Genomic DNA, 12,712 nt, shown 5'->3' with positions numbered 1-12,712 from the left:
AGAAAGTGCTACTCCATTTGGAAACACTGTCTGTGATATTGCTTCAAATAAGAAAATTAAAACACGTAAATTTGACAATATGAATAAAAGAAAAGTATCATTGACTTCACAAAGAGATTTGGCTGTTACAGAAAGTGCTACTCCATTTGGAAACACCGTCTGTGATATTGCTTCAAATAAGAAAATTAAAACACGTAAATTTTACAATATGAAGGAAAAAAGTATCATTGACTTCACAAAGAGATACAATAAGACTGAAGTTACAATGTAGGCGAATATATATATATATATATATATATATATATATATATATATATATATATATATATATATATATATATATATATATATATATATATATATATATATATATATATATATATATATATATATATATATATATATATATATATATATATATATATATATATATATATATATATATATATATATATATATATATATATATATATATATATATATATATATATATATATATATATATATATATATATATATATATATATATATATATATATATATATATATATATATATATATATATATATATATATATATATATATATATATATATATATATATATATATATAGGTCTTTGAGGATGACAACCCCCCCCCCCAGCCCTCAGGGCAATGGTTGTAAGTTATACCCGGGGGGTATATAAGGTTTTTATTGAAAGCTTTGTCGTAGAAACTTCAAAAGGGCTCATTCGATTGGAAATTGAAAGGGCTAGTGCCCTTTTCAACTTTTTCAAAAATTTTCAACTTTTTTAAAAGTTGAAAATTATTGGAGAGCAACTAACGCCCCTTTCAAGCCCACCATTTCACCAAATACATCCAATCAAAATTTTGAGATAGCCGTTTTTTTAACGTAATTGAAAGTTCTATCAATTTTCTTCAACGTAGTTGAAAGTTCTGGAAATTAGGTCTTTGAGGATGACAAACCCCAGCCCTCAGGGTGAGGGTTGTAAGTCAAGCCCTTGGGGCAAATAAGGTTTTTTTTTAAAGCGTTGTTGTAGAAACTTCAAAAGGCCTCATTTGATTGGACATTAAGATCGGAAAGGCCAAATTTAATTGGATTGGAAGTTAAGTGCAAATTATGTTCTGGCCTTGGGAAGGCATAGGGGTTTTGAGCCCTACTCATATTAATTTCTGCTCGTTTGAGTTTGACTCGGTTATTTATTGTAATTTATGTTCGCTTTGGGTTTCATTTATTTATCGATGCTGATTTTGTGAAAAACTTATTTTTGGAAAAAGTTTTTTTAATTATTTTTAATCAAAATCCCACCACCAACTACAGCTTATCAGAGAGCCATACTGTAGAGGTTGCAAGCTCTTATCTGCAATTAAATGAAAAAAAAGTTCTTTTAAATGAAACTAAGGAGCGACGTTAAAACTTAAAACGAACAGAAATTACTCCGTACATAAAAGGGACTGTCCCCTCCTGAACGCCACGCTCTTTACGCTAATGTTTTATATTGTTTTAAAAATAAAAGTTGTGTGACAGAGTCAAACTTTAGCTTAAAGAGCGAGGCGTTGAGGAGGGGACAGCCCCTTTCATCTACGAAATAATTTCTGTTCATTTTAAGTTTCAACGTCGCTCTTTACTTTCAGTTAAAGAAACTTATTTTTATATTTAATTTCTGAACGTTATTGAAATAATGCAGCTTTGATTTTGGCTCAACGTACATGAATAATTAAAACGAAATTTGCATATTGATTTTACTTTTTTGGGCGAAATGTCTTTCTCGAGATTTTGTTCTGACGTGACTTACGAATTAACTTACGTAACGAACTTCTACATTGGTATGTTTTTATTACGTATATTAGGGAGTTTGCCTCTAGTCAATACATCGCTCTTTACGCTAAACTTCGAAGTTTGTTCGAATCACAAACCCCTGAATCACAAAGGCCGGCTAATTAGAATAGATAGCTCTTTTGAAAGTACTAAAAAGAAACTTTAGCGTAAAGGGCGAAGTATTGACTAGGGGACAAACCCCCTCAAATAAGTAATAATTTACGTTCGTTTTAAGTTTTAATATTGCTCCTTACGTTCAGTTGAAAAAACTTTTTTTTATTTAATTTTTGATTGTTTTTTAAATAATGCTGGGAAATCCGGCGCCCCTTTCATACAAATGTCTCTTCCCCCAAGAAAAAATCCTCCATGTGAAGACCCTCCTCCATAACCCCCTCCTATGTCCCCCCTCCACAAAACAAAAAAATACCTCCTGAAAACATCTGTATTCTTCCAATTAACCAATACTATATGTAAACAATGGGCAAAGTTCATAACTTGCAGCCCTTCCCCCGAGAACTGTGGGGGATTATGTCATCTTCAAAGACATATTTATTAAATATTCGACTATGCTGAACAAAATGGCTATCTCAGAATTTTGATTGGGTGACTTCATGAAAAAAATAAGCGTGGAAGGGGGCCAAGTCGCCCTCCAATTTTTTTGTCGCTTGAAAAAGGGACTAAAACTTTTAATTTATAGGCCAGAATATACCAGAAAACCACTAATTTTCCCGAAAACGTTTCTACTAAACTTAAAACTTTTTAAAAGTTTTTTTACAACCAGGAATGGTTGTAATTCCTTGTTAAAATATACACAAATATTTTTGCAATTACCAGTTTTTTGCTATTTATGCAATTTAATGTCTTTCCATACCATGTCTTTTCAAAGATTAATTTAAAAAAAAATTTGCCACGAAGTATCTTTTTCAAAGTAAAGAACTCCATTAAACCAAAAATGAGCAGAAATAAAATCAAATAGTCTACAAAGCGTGAAACCACCACAAATCAGCATTGATAAATAAGTTAAACCTAAAACGAACAGAAATTACAAAAAATAACTTATTCAAACTCAAAACGAGCATAAATTTACATGAGTAGGACTCAAAACTCCTATGCCTTCCCAAGGCCAGAAAATAATTTGCACTTTACTGGAAAAAAAATAAATGTTTTTACTTTAATAACTTTAATAGATCAAATAATATTAATATTTTGATAAATAAATATCAGTATATATATATATATATTAAACTGACAATGCACATTCATTTGTATTTTTTCAGTAAATTGCCAATTATGTTCTGGTCTTGGGAAGGTATAGGGGTTTTGCGCCCAACTTATTTTAATTTCTGCTCGTTTTGAGTTTGAGTAAATTATTTATTGTAATTTCTGCTCGTTTTGCGTTTCATTCATTTATCAATGCTGATTTGCGGTAGTTTCACGCTTGGTAGATTATTTGATTTTATTTTTGCTCATATTTGGTTTAATGTTCTTTGCTTTTCTTTGAAAAACGTATTTTGTGAAAAAGTTTTTTAAATTAATCTCTGTTCGTTTTATATTGACATAGCCTTTTCAGGGAAAAATAAAATAATAGTTTAAATCTTTTCGTTTTTTCAAGACTTTATAGTTTGGCCTACTATTTGTATGCTGGAGAAAAATTTTCAGCAATTTTTAACAACATACACCCTTTTAAAAATATTGACGCAAATATTAGTGTTTAATTTAGTTTCATACCTCCTCTAGTTGACCTGAAACAGAAAACTTGATACCATTCGCAAAAAAATCTGTTTACTGTCTTTGGTAGCTTGCATACATTTACGCTATTTTGATTTGGTTAACCTTTAAGAGTAGATATAGCCCAGAAAGTTTGAACATAATATCTTCAGTTGTTCTTGGGATACTGCTGAGATGCATTATTGGGAATTAAAATTAACACAGTTTATTTTGATTAAATCTTAAGGCAAAATTTAGTTTTAAACAAAATGGGCAAATGGGAGGGTGGGCGTGGGAGGGTGATTAGTTGCCCACCAATCACTTTCAACTATTAAAAAGGACACTAGCCCTTTCTATTTTCAATCAAATGAGCCCTTTTCGAAGTTTCTATGACAACTCCTTCGATACGAAGTGCCCTGGTCTATACAAAAAAAACAATACATTGTATACCACATCGCTCTTTACTATAAAAATATCAAGCCTTCCAATCCCTTTTGACTATTAAACAGGGCACTAGCCCTTTCAATTTCCAATCGAATGAGCCCTTTTTGAGTTTCTACGACAACACTTTCTATAAAAAAAACCTTATATGCCCCTGGGCATAACTTACCACCCCTGTCCTGAGGGCCGTGAGGGGGTTGTCATCCTCACAGACCAAATTTTTAGAAAATTCTAGATTGAACAAAATGGCTATCTCAAAATATTGATTGGTTGTGTTTGGGGAAATGGTGGACGTGAGAGGGGGGTTAGTTGCCCTCTAATCACTTTTGACTATTAAAAAGGGCACTAGCCCTTTCAATTTCCAACGGAATGAGCCCTTTTTGAAGTTTCTACGATAGCACTTTCTATAAAAACTTTATATGCCCTCAGGGCAAGACTTACAACCCATGCTTTGAGTGCTATGAGGAGAGTGCCATCCTCAAAGACATAATTTCCTGAACTTTAAACTACGTTGAACAAACTGACTATCTCAAAATTTTGATTATATGTGTTTGAGGAAATGGTGGGCGTGAGAGGGGGGTTACTTGCCCTCCAATCACTTCGAACTTCTAAAAAGAAGACTAGCCCTTTCAATTTTCAATCAAATGAGCCCTTTTTGAAGTTTCTACGACCAAGCTCACTATGAAAAAAAACCTTATATGTCCCCGTGGGATAACTTACAACCCTTGCCCTGAGGGTTGTGGGGGAAGTGTCATCCTCAAAAATATAATATCTGACCTTTGTAGCTACTTCGAACAAAATAAATATCTCAAAATTTTGATTGGATGTGTTTGGGGAAATGGTCGGTGTGAGAATGAGGTGTTAGTTATCCTCCAATCACTTTTGACTAATAAAAAGGGCACAAACCCTTCTAATTTCCAATCGAGTGAACATTTCTTGATGTTTCTACAACATTGCTACCTTTAAGAGACTTATATACCCCCAGGGCATAACTTACAACCCTTGGCCTGAGGGTTCTGAGGAGGTTATCATCCTCAAAGACCTAATTTCTAAAACTTTTAACTACGTTGAACAAAATGGCTGTCTAAAAATTTTGATTGGATGTGTTTGGGGAAAAGATGGGCGTGAGAGGGGGGTTAGTTGCCTTCCAATCACTTTCGACTAGTAAAAAGGGCACTAGCCCTTTGAATTTACAGTCGAATGAGCTCTTTTTCAAGTTTCTACGACAAAACTTTCCATAAAAACCTTATTGTACGTTATTGTAAGTTATTCCCAGGAAATAACTTACAACCCTTACCCCAAGGGCTGTGGAAGAGTGTCATCCTCATAGATACAATTTCCGGACCTTTCAACTCCTTTGAAGAAAACGGCTATCTCAAAATTTTGATTGGATGTGTCTGGATAAATGGCGGGCGTGGAAGGGGTGTTTCTTGCCTTCCAATATTTTTGGACTATTAAAAATGGCACTAGCCACTTCAATTTCCAATCAAATGAGCCCTTTTTGAAGTTTCTACGACAACGCTTTCTATAAAAACCTTATTTGCCCCCAGGGCATAACATACAACCCTTGCCCTGAGGTATGCGGGAGGAGGGGGGTTTCATCCCCTCAAAGACCTAATTTCCAGATCTTTCAACTACGTTGAAAAAAATGGCTATCTCAAAATTTTGATTGCATGGGTTTGGGGAAATGGTGGGCTTGAGAGGGGGTTTAGTTGCCCTCCAATCACTTTCGACTATTAAAAAGGGCACTAATCCTTGAAATTGCCAATCGAGCCCTTTTTGAAGTTTCTACGACAAAGCTTTCTATAAAAACAGTATATGCCCCTAGGGCATAACTTACAATCCTTGCCCTGAGGGCTGTGGGGTGAGTGTCCTCCTCAAAAACATAATTTCTATTTGGAAATCAATTACGCTGCACAAAATGGCTATCTCAAAATTTTGATTGGATGTTTTTAGGGAAATGGTGGGCGTGGAAGGGATGTTAGTTGCCTTCCAATCGCTCTCGACTATTAAAAGGGCACTAGCCATTCCAATTTTCAATCGAATGAGCTCTTTTCGAAGTTTTTACGACAACTCCTTTTATACGAAGTGCCCTGGTATGGAAAAAACAATTCGATACGAAGTCCCCAAAAAATGTTTGGGGAATGGTGAACGTGAGAGGGGGGGTTAGTTGCCTTCCAATTACTTTCGATTATTAAAAAGGGCACTAGCCCTTTAAATTTCCAATCGAATGTGAGTCCTTTTTCAAGTTTTTTACGACGACTCTTTCTATAAAAAACCTTATATGCCCTTAGGGCATAACTTACAGCCCTTGCTCTGAAGACTGTGGGGGGAGAGTCCAGCTCAAAGATGTAATTTTTGGACCTTTCAACTGCGTTAAAAAAAGGGCTATCTCAAAGTTTAGACTCGTTGTGTTTGGGGAAATGGTGGGTGTGAAAGGGGTGTTAGTCGCCTCCCAATCACTTTTGACTATTAAAAAGGGCTCTAGCCATTTGAATTTCTAATCGAATGAGCCTTTTTTATGTTTTTACGACAACACTTTCTATAAAAATTCCTATATACCCCCAGGGCCTAATTTACATCACTTGCCCTGAGGGCTGTGGGGGAGTGTCCTCCTCAAAAACACAATTTCTATTTGGATATCAACTACGCTGAACAAAATGGCCATCTCAAAATTTTGATTGGATGTGTTTGGGGAAATGGTGGGCGTGGAAGGGGTGTTAGTTGCCTTCCAATCACTTTCGACTGTTAAAAAGGGCACTAGCCATTCCAATTTCTAATCGAATGAGCTCTTTTCGAAGTCTCTATGACAATTCCTTCGATACGAAGTGCCCTGGTATGGAAAAAAATAATACATTATGCCAACATCGTTCTTTACTTAGGCAGCGCGATTGCGCTGCCTATGATATTTGATTATTACGCAAGTCCAATTTCTTATGCAAGAATATCCCAGGATACTAATTTTCCCGAAAAAATATTGAGCCGTTTTTGAGAAATGAAATATACACATATTGCTGACTTATATGATCTATATATACTATCTTTATATGTGAGTAATAATTGTGTATGTAGCCTATGTATGTATTTTTTCTCGAAAACGGCTCCATATTTTTTCAGGAAAATTGGTATCTTGGGGTATTCCCCCAAAAAATGGCCCAGAAAAACAAAAATTTGCAGTTGCGGTTACTTTAAATGTTGATTCTTTGGAACCAACACCTGAACTAACGTGTCAAAAATGAAAATGAAGAGCAAAGACACAGGTGGTTGGAATATATGTGAAAACGACAATTAGAGAGTGGTAAAACTGAAAATGAAGAGCAAAGACACACGCAGTTAGAAGACATACGACAACGAACAAGTAAGGGAGTCAAAAATAAAAATGAAGCTCTGCTAATCAATAAAAACCAACCTAGACAGCGAGAAATAAAACTTGCCAAAATAGAAAATGATAGCGATGATCATTGGGTTTGGGAATTCGAAATAGATAATGTAATCAATGCCTACCATACCTTTGTTAAAAAAACAAAGGTTTGGCAATATGTATTTCATAATGACGAAAGATAAGCCGAGGTGTAACGAACCAAACAAATTGATAATGATAGCAATGATGGATGAGTTTTGGATTTTGACATGTTTAAGGTCATCAATACCTACTCTACCTTTGAAAATTCAAAATATGGACTGGATAAATCGTTGGAAGAAAAAGGAGTTTTTGTCCCACCACCTGGACAATTAAATGAAACAAAGGTTCGGCAATATATCTTTCATAATGAAAAAAGACAAGCCATGGCAAAAGAAGATGTTTTTGTCCCACCACCTGAATAATTAAAAGAAACAAAGGTGGTCGTGAATGCCCTCCATACGCAATAGGTATGCCTTCCATACCTATTGCGGAGACAATAGTTTATTTTGGATAGTTGTATTTTATTTCGGAAATCAAATACACTAAAAAAGCTTTTTTTCCCTCGAATTATTAATATGGAAAGGGTCTAGTTTTCTGACGGGTCGTACCGCCCTTCAAATTTAGGGTAACCCTGGATATGGTGGTAAACACGAACGAGAATCAAATCTATAATTAACTAGGTTTTTAGTTGAAAGTGAAAGCAACATTAAAGCATAGAATATACAAAATTAATCCATATGTGTCCCCTTCCAGTATATTCCTACCCTGATCCTTCTTTCTTCACTATATACGCTAAAGCATTACTTTTAGTTGCCATTGGTTTAACAACAACAAATAAACCACAATGTGATTGGAATTGGACTAATTTAACTTGTCATGATATTTCAAGAATAGAGGAGCTATCTAGTGCATATAGACTCTAAAAATAAAGTTTGTATTCAATTTTTTTTGATATGTTCAGTAAGTACAGATTTTCAATTATCCATTACCCTTTTTTATTGTACTCAAAAATGTTTTTAGCGTTACATTATTAAACTTTGCCGTGAAGATCTGGGGGTTAAGGAGGGAGTAGCCCCCCTAATATGAAGAATTATTTCTGTTCGTATAAGTTTTAATCTCACTTTAATCTTTTATTCCAAAAAACTTGGTTTTTAATTTAATGTCTATTTTAAGAGGAATAAAATTCTCAAACAAGCTTAAGTATATCATAAAGATCAGGTTTACCGATACTAACTACCATTCTTTGTATATTGCAAAATCCAAATTTCAAAATCAAACTTTAATTATTTTATGATACATTTCAACATTCTAAATATGGATCTCATTAAACAGTTCGTGGTAAAGGACTGTAATTAAGCAGCGAAGTGGCTTAATAGCAACCAAAATTCTAAAAAACTGAATTTTGATATCAATAGACATATCAAAATAATTTTCTTACTATGCTGATATCCTGATTTTCTATAAATGGGAAATACCCCATAAAAGTCTAAGAATCATAGGCAGCGCAATGGCACTGCCTAAGTAAAGAACGATGTGAGCACAATGTATTATTTATTATTATATTTTTTCTTTAGACCAGGGCACTTCGTATCGAAGGAATTGTCGTAGAAACTTCGAAAAGGGCTTGTTCTATTGGAAATTGGAGTTACTTGTGCCCTTTTGACACTCTCTCACAACTTTTATTTTTTAAAACAATAAAGAACTTTAGCATAAAGAGCGAGGCTTTGAGAAGGGAGCAGCCCCTTTCATATATGGAATAATAAACAAACAAGGAGGAGCGAGGAGGGGACAGCCCCTTTCATATCATATACGGAATGAGCGATCCGGCTCAATATTAACCGAAACTCTAAAAAATGAAATTTTGATGTCAATAGATACATAAAAAAAAATCAGTTTTTTATACTGATTTCAAATATATAAATTTCATCAAGTTTAGTCTTACCCATCAAAAGTTAAGCGCTTGAGAAAGTTTGCCATATTTTCGAAAAAAAAGGGAGAAACACCCTCTAAAAGTCATAGAACTTAAATGAAAATCACACCATCAGAACAGCGTATCAGAGAACCCTACTATAAAAGTTTCAAGCTCTTACATGTAAAAATGTGGAAATCTGTATTTTTTGCCAGAAGAAAGATCACGGATGTGTGTTTATTATTATTATTTTTTTTTTTGGATTGTATTTTCTTCCCAAGGGTGATTGCATCGACCCACTGGAAATCACTATGAAAATCACTCATATACGTAATAGTTTCTGTTCGTTTTAAGTTTTATAGTGACTCTTTACCTTCAGTTGAATTTTTTTTATTTAATTTATGACCCTTTTTTAAACAATTCTGGGATATCCGTCACCCCCTTCATAAGAATTCTATTCCCCCATGAAAAATTCCTCCATGGAAAGATCGTCCCACGTAACTTCCTTCCTCCGACCCCCTCCCCGACCAAGAAAATACCCCCTGAAAACGTCTGTATACTTCCCAATAACCAATTCTATGTGTAAACAATGGGCAAAGTTCATACCTTGCAACCGTTCCCCCGGGGACTGTGGAGGAATAAGTCATCCTCAAAGACATAGCTATTAAGATTTTTCGACTATGTTGAACAAAATGGCAATCTCAAAATTTTATTGGGTGACTTCGGGAAAACAATGAGCTTGGGAGGGGGCCCAGTTGCCCTCCATTTTTTTGTCACATAAATAGGGCACTGGAACTTTTAATTTCCGATTGAATGAAACTCTCACAATATTCTAGTACCACTGGGCCAATATGATCATCCCTGAAAAAAAAAAAAAAAATAAAAACGCATCCGGGATCTTTCTTATGGCAAAAAATACAAAATTCCATATTTTTTTCAGATAGGAACTTGAAACCTCTACATTAGGGATATCTGATACTCTGAATCCGATGCTGTGATTTCTGTCAAGATTCTATGACTTTTAGGAGATGTTCTCCCCTAAATCAAAAATAAGGCAAATTTTCTCAGCCTTGTAACTTATGACTGGTAAGACTAAACTTGATGAAATATATCAATTTGAAATCACCATAAAAATCCAATCTTTTTGATGTATCTATTGGTATTGAAATTCCGTTTCTTAGAGTTTTGGTTACTATTGAGCCGGGTCGCTCCTTACTTACAGTTCGTTCCCACGGTCTGTTTGATTGTACCGCAAGAATATTTGAACCCAATAACTATTAAGAAATAAGTAAAATGCTATCTAACTGTCAAAAGCGTTTATATTAATACTAAAATGGAAAACCTATTTAAAGCCTTCAATTCGTAATGTCCTTTAACCCAACCAAGATGAAAAGTAAAAGTATCCATAAAGGTAAATCAAACACAGTTGTAATATGGCGGTAAGACTAAATACTCTATATTTAATTCAGTTCATTAGAAGCAAAATCTGGCTTAGCATAGCACTGTAAGGATAACTAGACTTTATTATCATTATAAAAGACATGCTCATTTCAATCTGAGATTTATCTTTTGAATTTCGTTTCATCCGGGCATTTTCATTAAAAGGATACTTGTCAAATATATAATTAATCCAGTTGTGATGCAAAACATGTGTTTTATTCATTATACCATTTCTATATGTTGCAAAACATGTAATTTTTTCTCTTTTTTTTTTGTTCAGAGCTCAGTATATAAACTGCAACGTTCTTAAAAATGCACCAGTTTAGCTTCTGTCTTTTTCCAAGAAAAACAAAAGTATGGCCACTGATATGGAAATGACTGGAAGAAAGAAAAACCTGAACCAAGTGGTTAAGGAAAACAAAGATGTTTTGTCCCCTGGCTGGTGTAAAAAAATGCTGTAAGTGCATTTGTTTTTAAGCATGCATTAGCAATACCACTTTATGTGACGTTCGGTTTTATGGGTACTAACAGATGATTAATTTCACAAATTTTCGGAATATAGTAAAAAGAGGACAGAGTTGCAATAGAGGGGACACGTATGCAATCTTAAAACACGTATAAAAAAAATAAAAATAAAATGTGTGCTATATTCATTCCAGCTTATTTAACCCGAACAGTAAACAAAACTGTAAATATAATTACATTTTCTTCAATGTTTCTTCAGGCTCAGTGTTTCTTGAATTAGTGTTTGAACACAAGTGTTTGAAACACAATTACACCCTTGTATTTCAAAAGTCGTTTTTAAAGAATTCGGACAGAATTCAAACTTTAGCGCAAACAGTGAAGTTTTGTGGAGGGGGAAAACCCCCGAATATACGTAATAATATTTGTACATTTTAAGTTTTAATGTTGATCATCATTACTTTCAATTGCAAAAACAGATACCCAGGACAGTTACCTTTATCATCTTTACGCGTAAAATTGAGTCGGCAAAGAGCAAGCAAGACACAAAAAAAATTCTGGAAAATTCCCTCAGTGTAAAGCTTTTCCTAAATAGTTCACAATCTGGAAATTACCCTCCCCATGGAAAATTATGCCCGTGTAAAATTCCCCCCCCCAAAAAAAAATTGCCCCTCCCCAACAGATAACTGTACTCGCACTTCAAAATAATTAATACTATACATAAACAACGGGCACATTTTATAAATTAAAGACCTTTCCTCAGAGGCTGTGGGGAGTCATGCTATCTCCAAAGGTATAGCTACCGGGTCTTTCAACTATGCTGAACAAAATGTCTATCTCAAAATTTTGATCGGACGGTTTTCGGAAGAAACGGGCTTGGGAGGGGGCCTAGTTGCCCTCCAATATTTTTAGTCACTGAAAAAAGGCTCTAGAACTTCTAATTTCCATTCAAATAAATTCTTTTCCGATATTCAAGGACCACTGGGTCGATACAATCAAACAAAAAAAAAATGTCCATATATAAACACGCATCCTTGATCTTTTTTCTGGCAAAAACTCAAAACTTTACATGTTTACAGATAGGAGCTTGAAAACTCTACAGCTGGGTTTTCTGATTTGCTGAATCTGATGGTGCAATTTTCATTAAGGTTCTTTGAATTTTCGGGAGTGTTTTCCCCCTTTTTCAAAAACTTGACAAATTTTTCAGGCTCGTAGCCTTTGATGGATAACACTAAACTAATGAAACTCATATATGTGAAATCAGCATAATAAGTCGATTCTTTTTATATATCTACTGATATAAAATTCCTTTTTTTTTAGTTTCGGTTACTATTGAGCTGCGTCCCTCCTAACTTGCAGTTTGTTTTCCACGACCTGTTTGACTAGTAAATTAAAATTTCATTTTAACATTCATGTATTTAGGAAATGAAAAATCTAACATTTTTTAAAACTAACCTCAGGGTCGTCAGTTGGAGGAGGAAGAGGAGGTTTCCCCCTCTCCCTTTGGATTTTATACCCCTCTCCCTAGATT

The 12,712-nt window shown here is 34.3% G+C and overlaps 2 protein-coding genes across 2 annotated transcripts in view; both read left to right on the top strand.

Annotated features, from left to right (window-relative positions):
- The window catches only part of LOC148948260 (uncharacterized), a 390,778-nt gene that overhangs the window by 186,322 nt on the left and 191,744 nt on the right, over positions 1 to 12,712 (top strand). The window lies entirely within an intron of this gene.
- Positions 11,027 to 12,712, top strand: part of LOC148948261 (3-hydroxyanthranilate 3,4-dioxygenase-like) — a 113,114-nt gene continuing 111,428 nt past the window's right edge. Inside the window, exon 1 of the mRNA XM_089094247.1 lies at positions 11,027 to 11,176. Coding sequence (XP_088950373.1) covers positions 11,076 to 11,176 — 101 coding nt within the window. The 5' untranslated portion in view covers positions 11,027 to 11,075. The remainder of the gene's footprint in view (positions 11,177 to 12,712) is intronic.

This window comes from Artemia sp. Qi Xiang Cuo, chromosome 9 (genome assembly GCF_049724085.1).
Source record: "Artemia sp. Qi Xiang Cuo chromosome 9, ASM4972408v1, whole genome shotgun sequence".
NCBI classification, from domain to species: Eukaryota; Metazoa; Arthropoda; class Branchiopoda; order Anostraca; family Artemiidae; genus Artemia; species Artemia sp. Qi Xiang Cuo.
The sequence above is the reverse complement of the archived record's forward strand: the minus strand, read 5'-3'. Positions and strand labels throughout refer to the sequence as shown.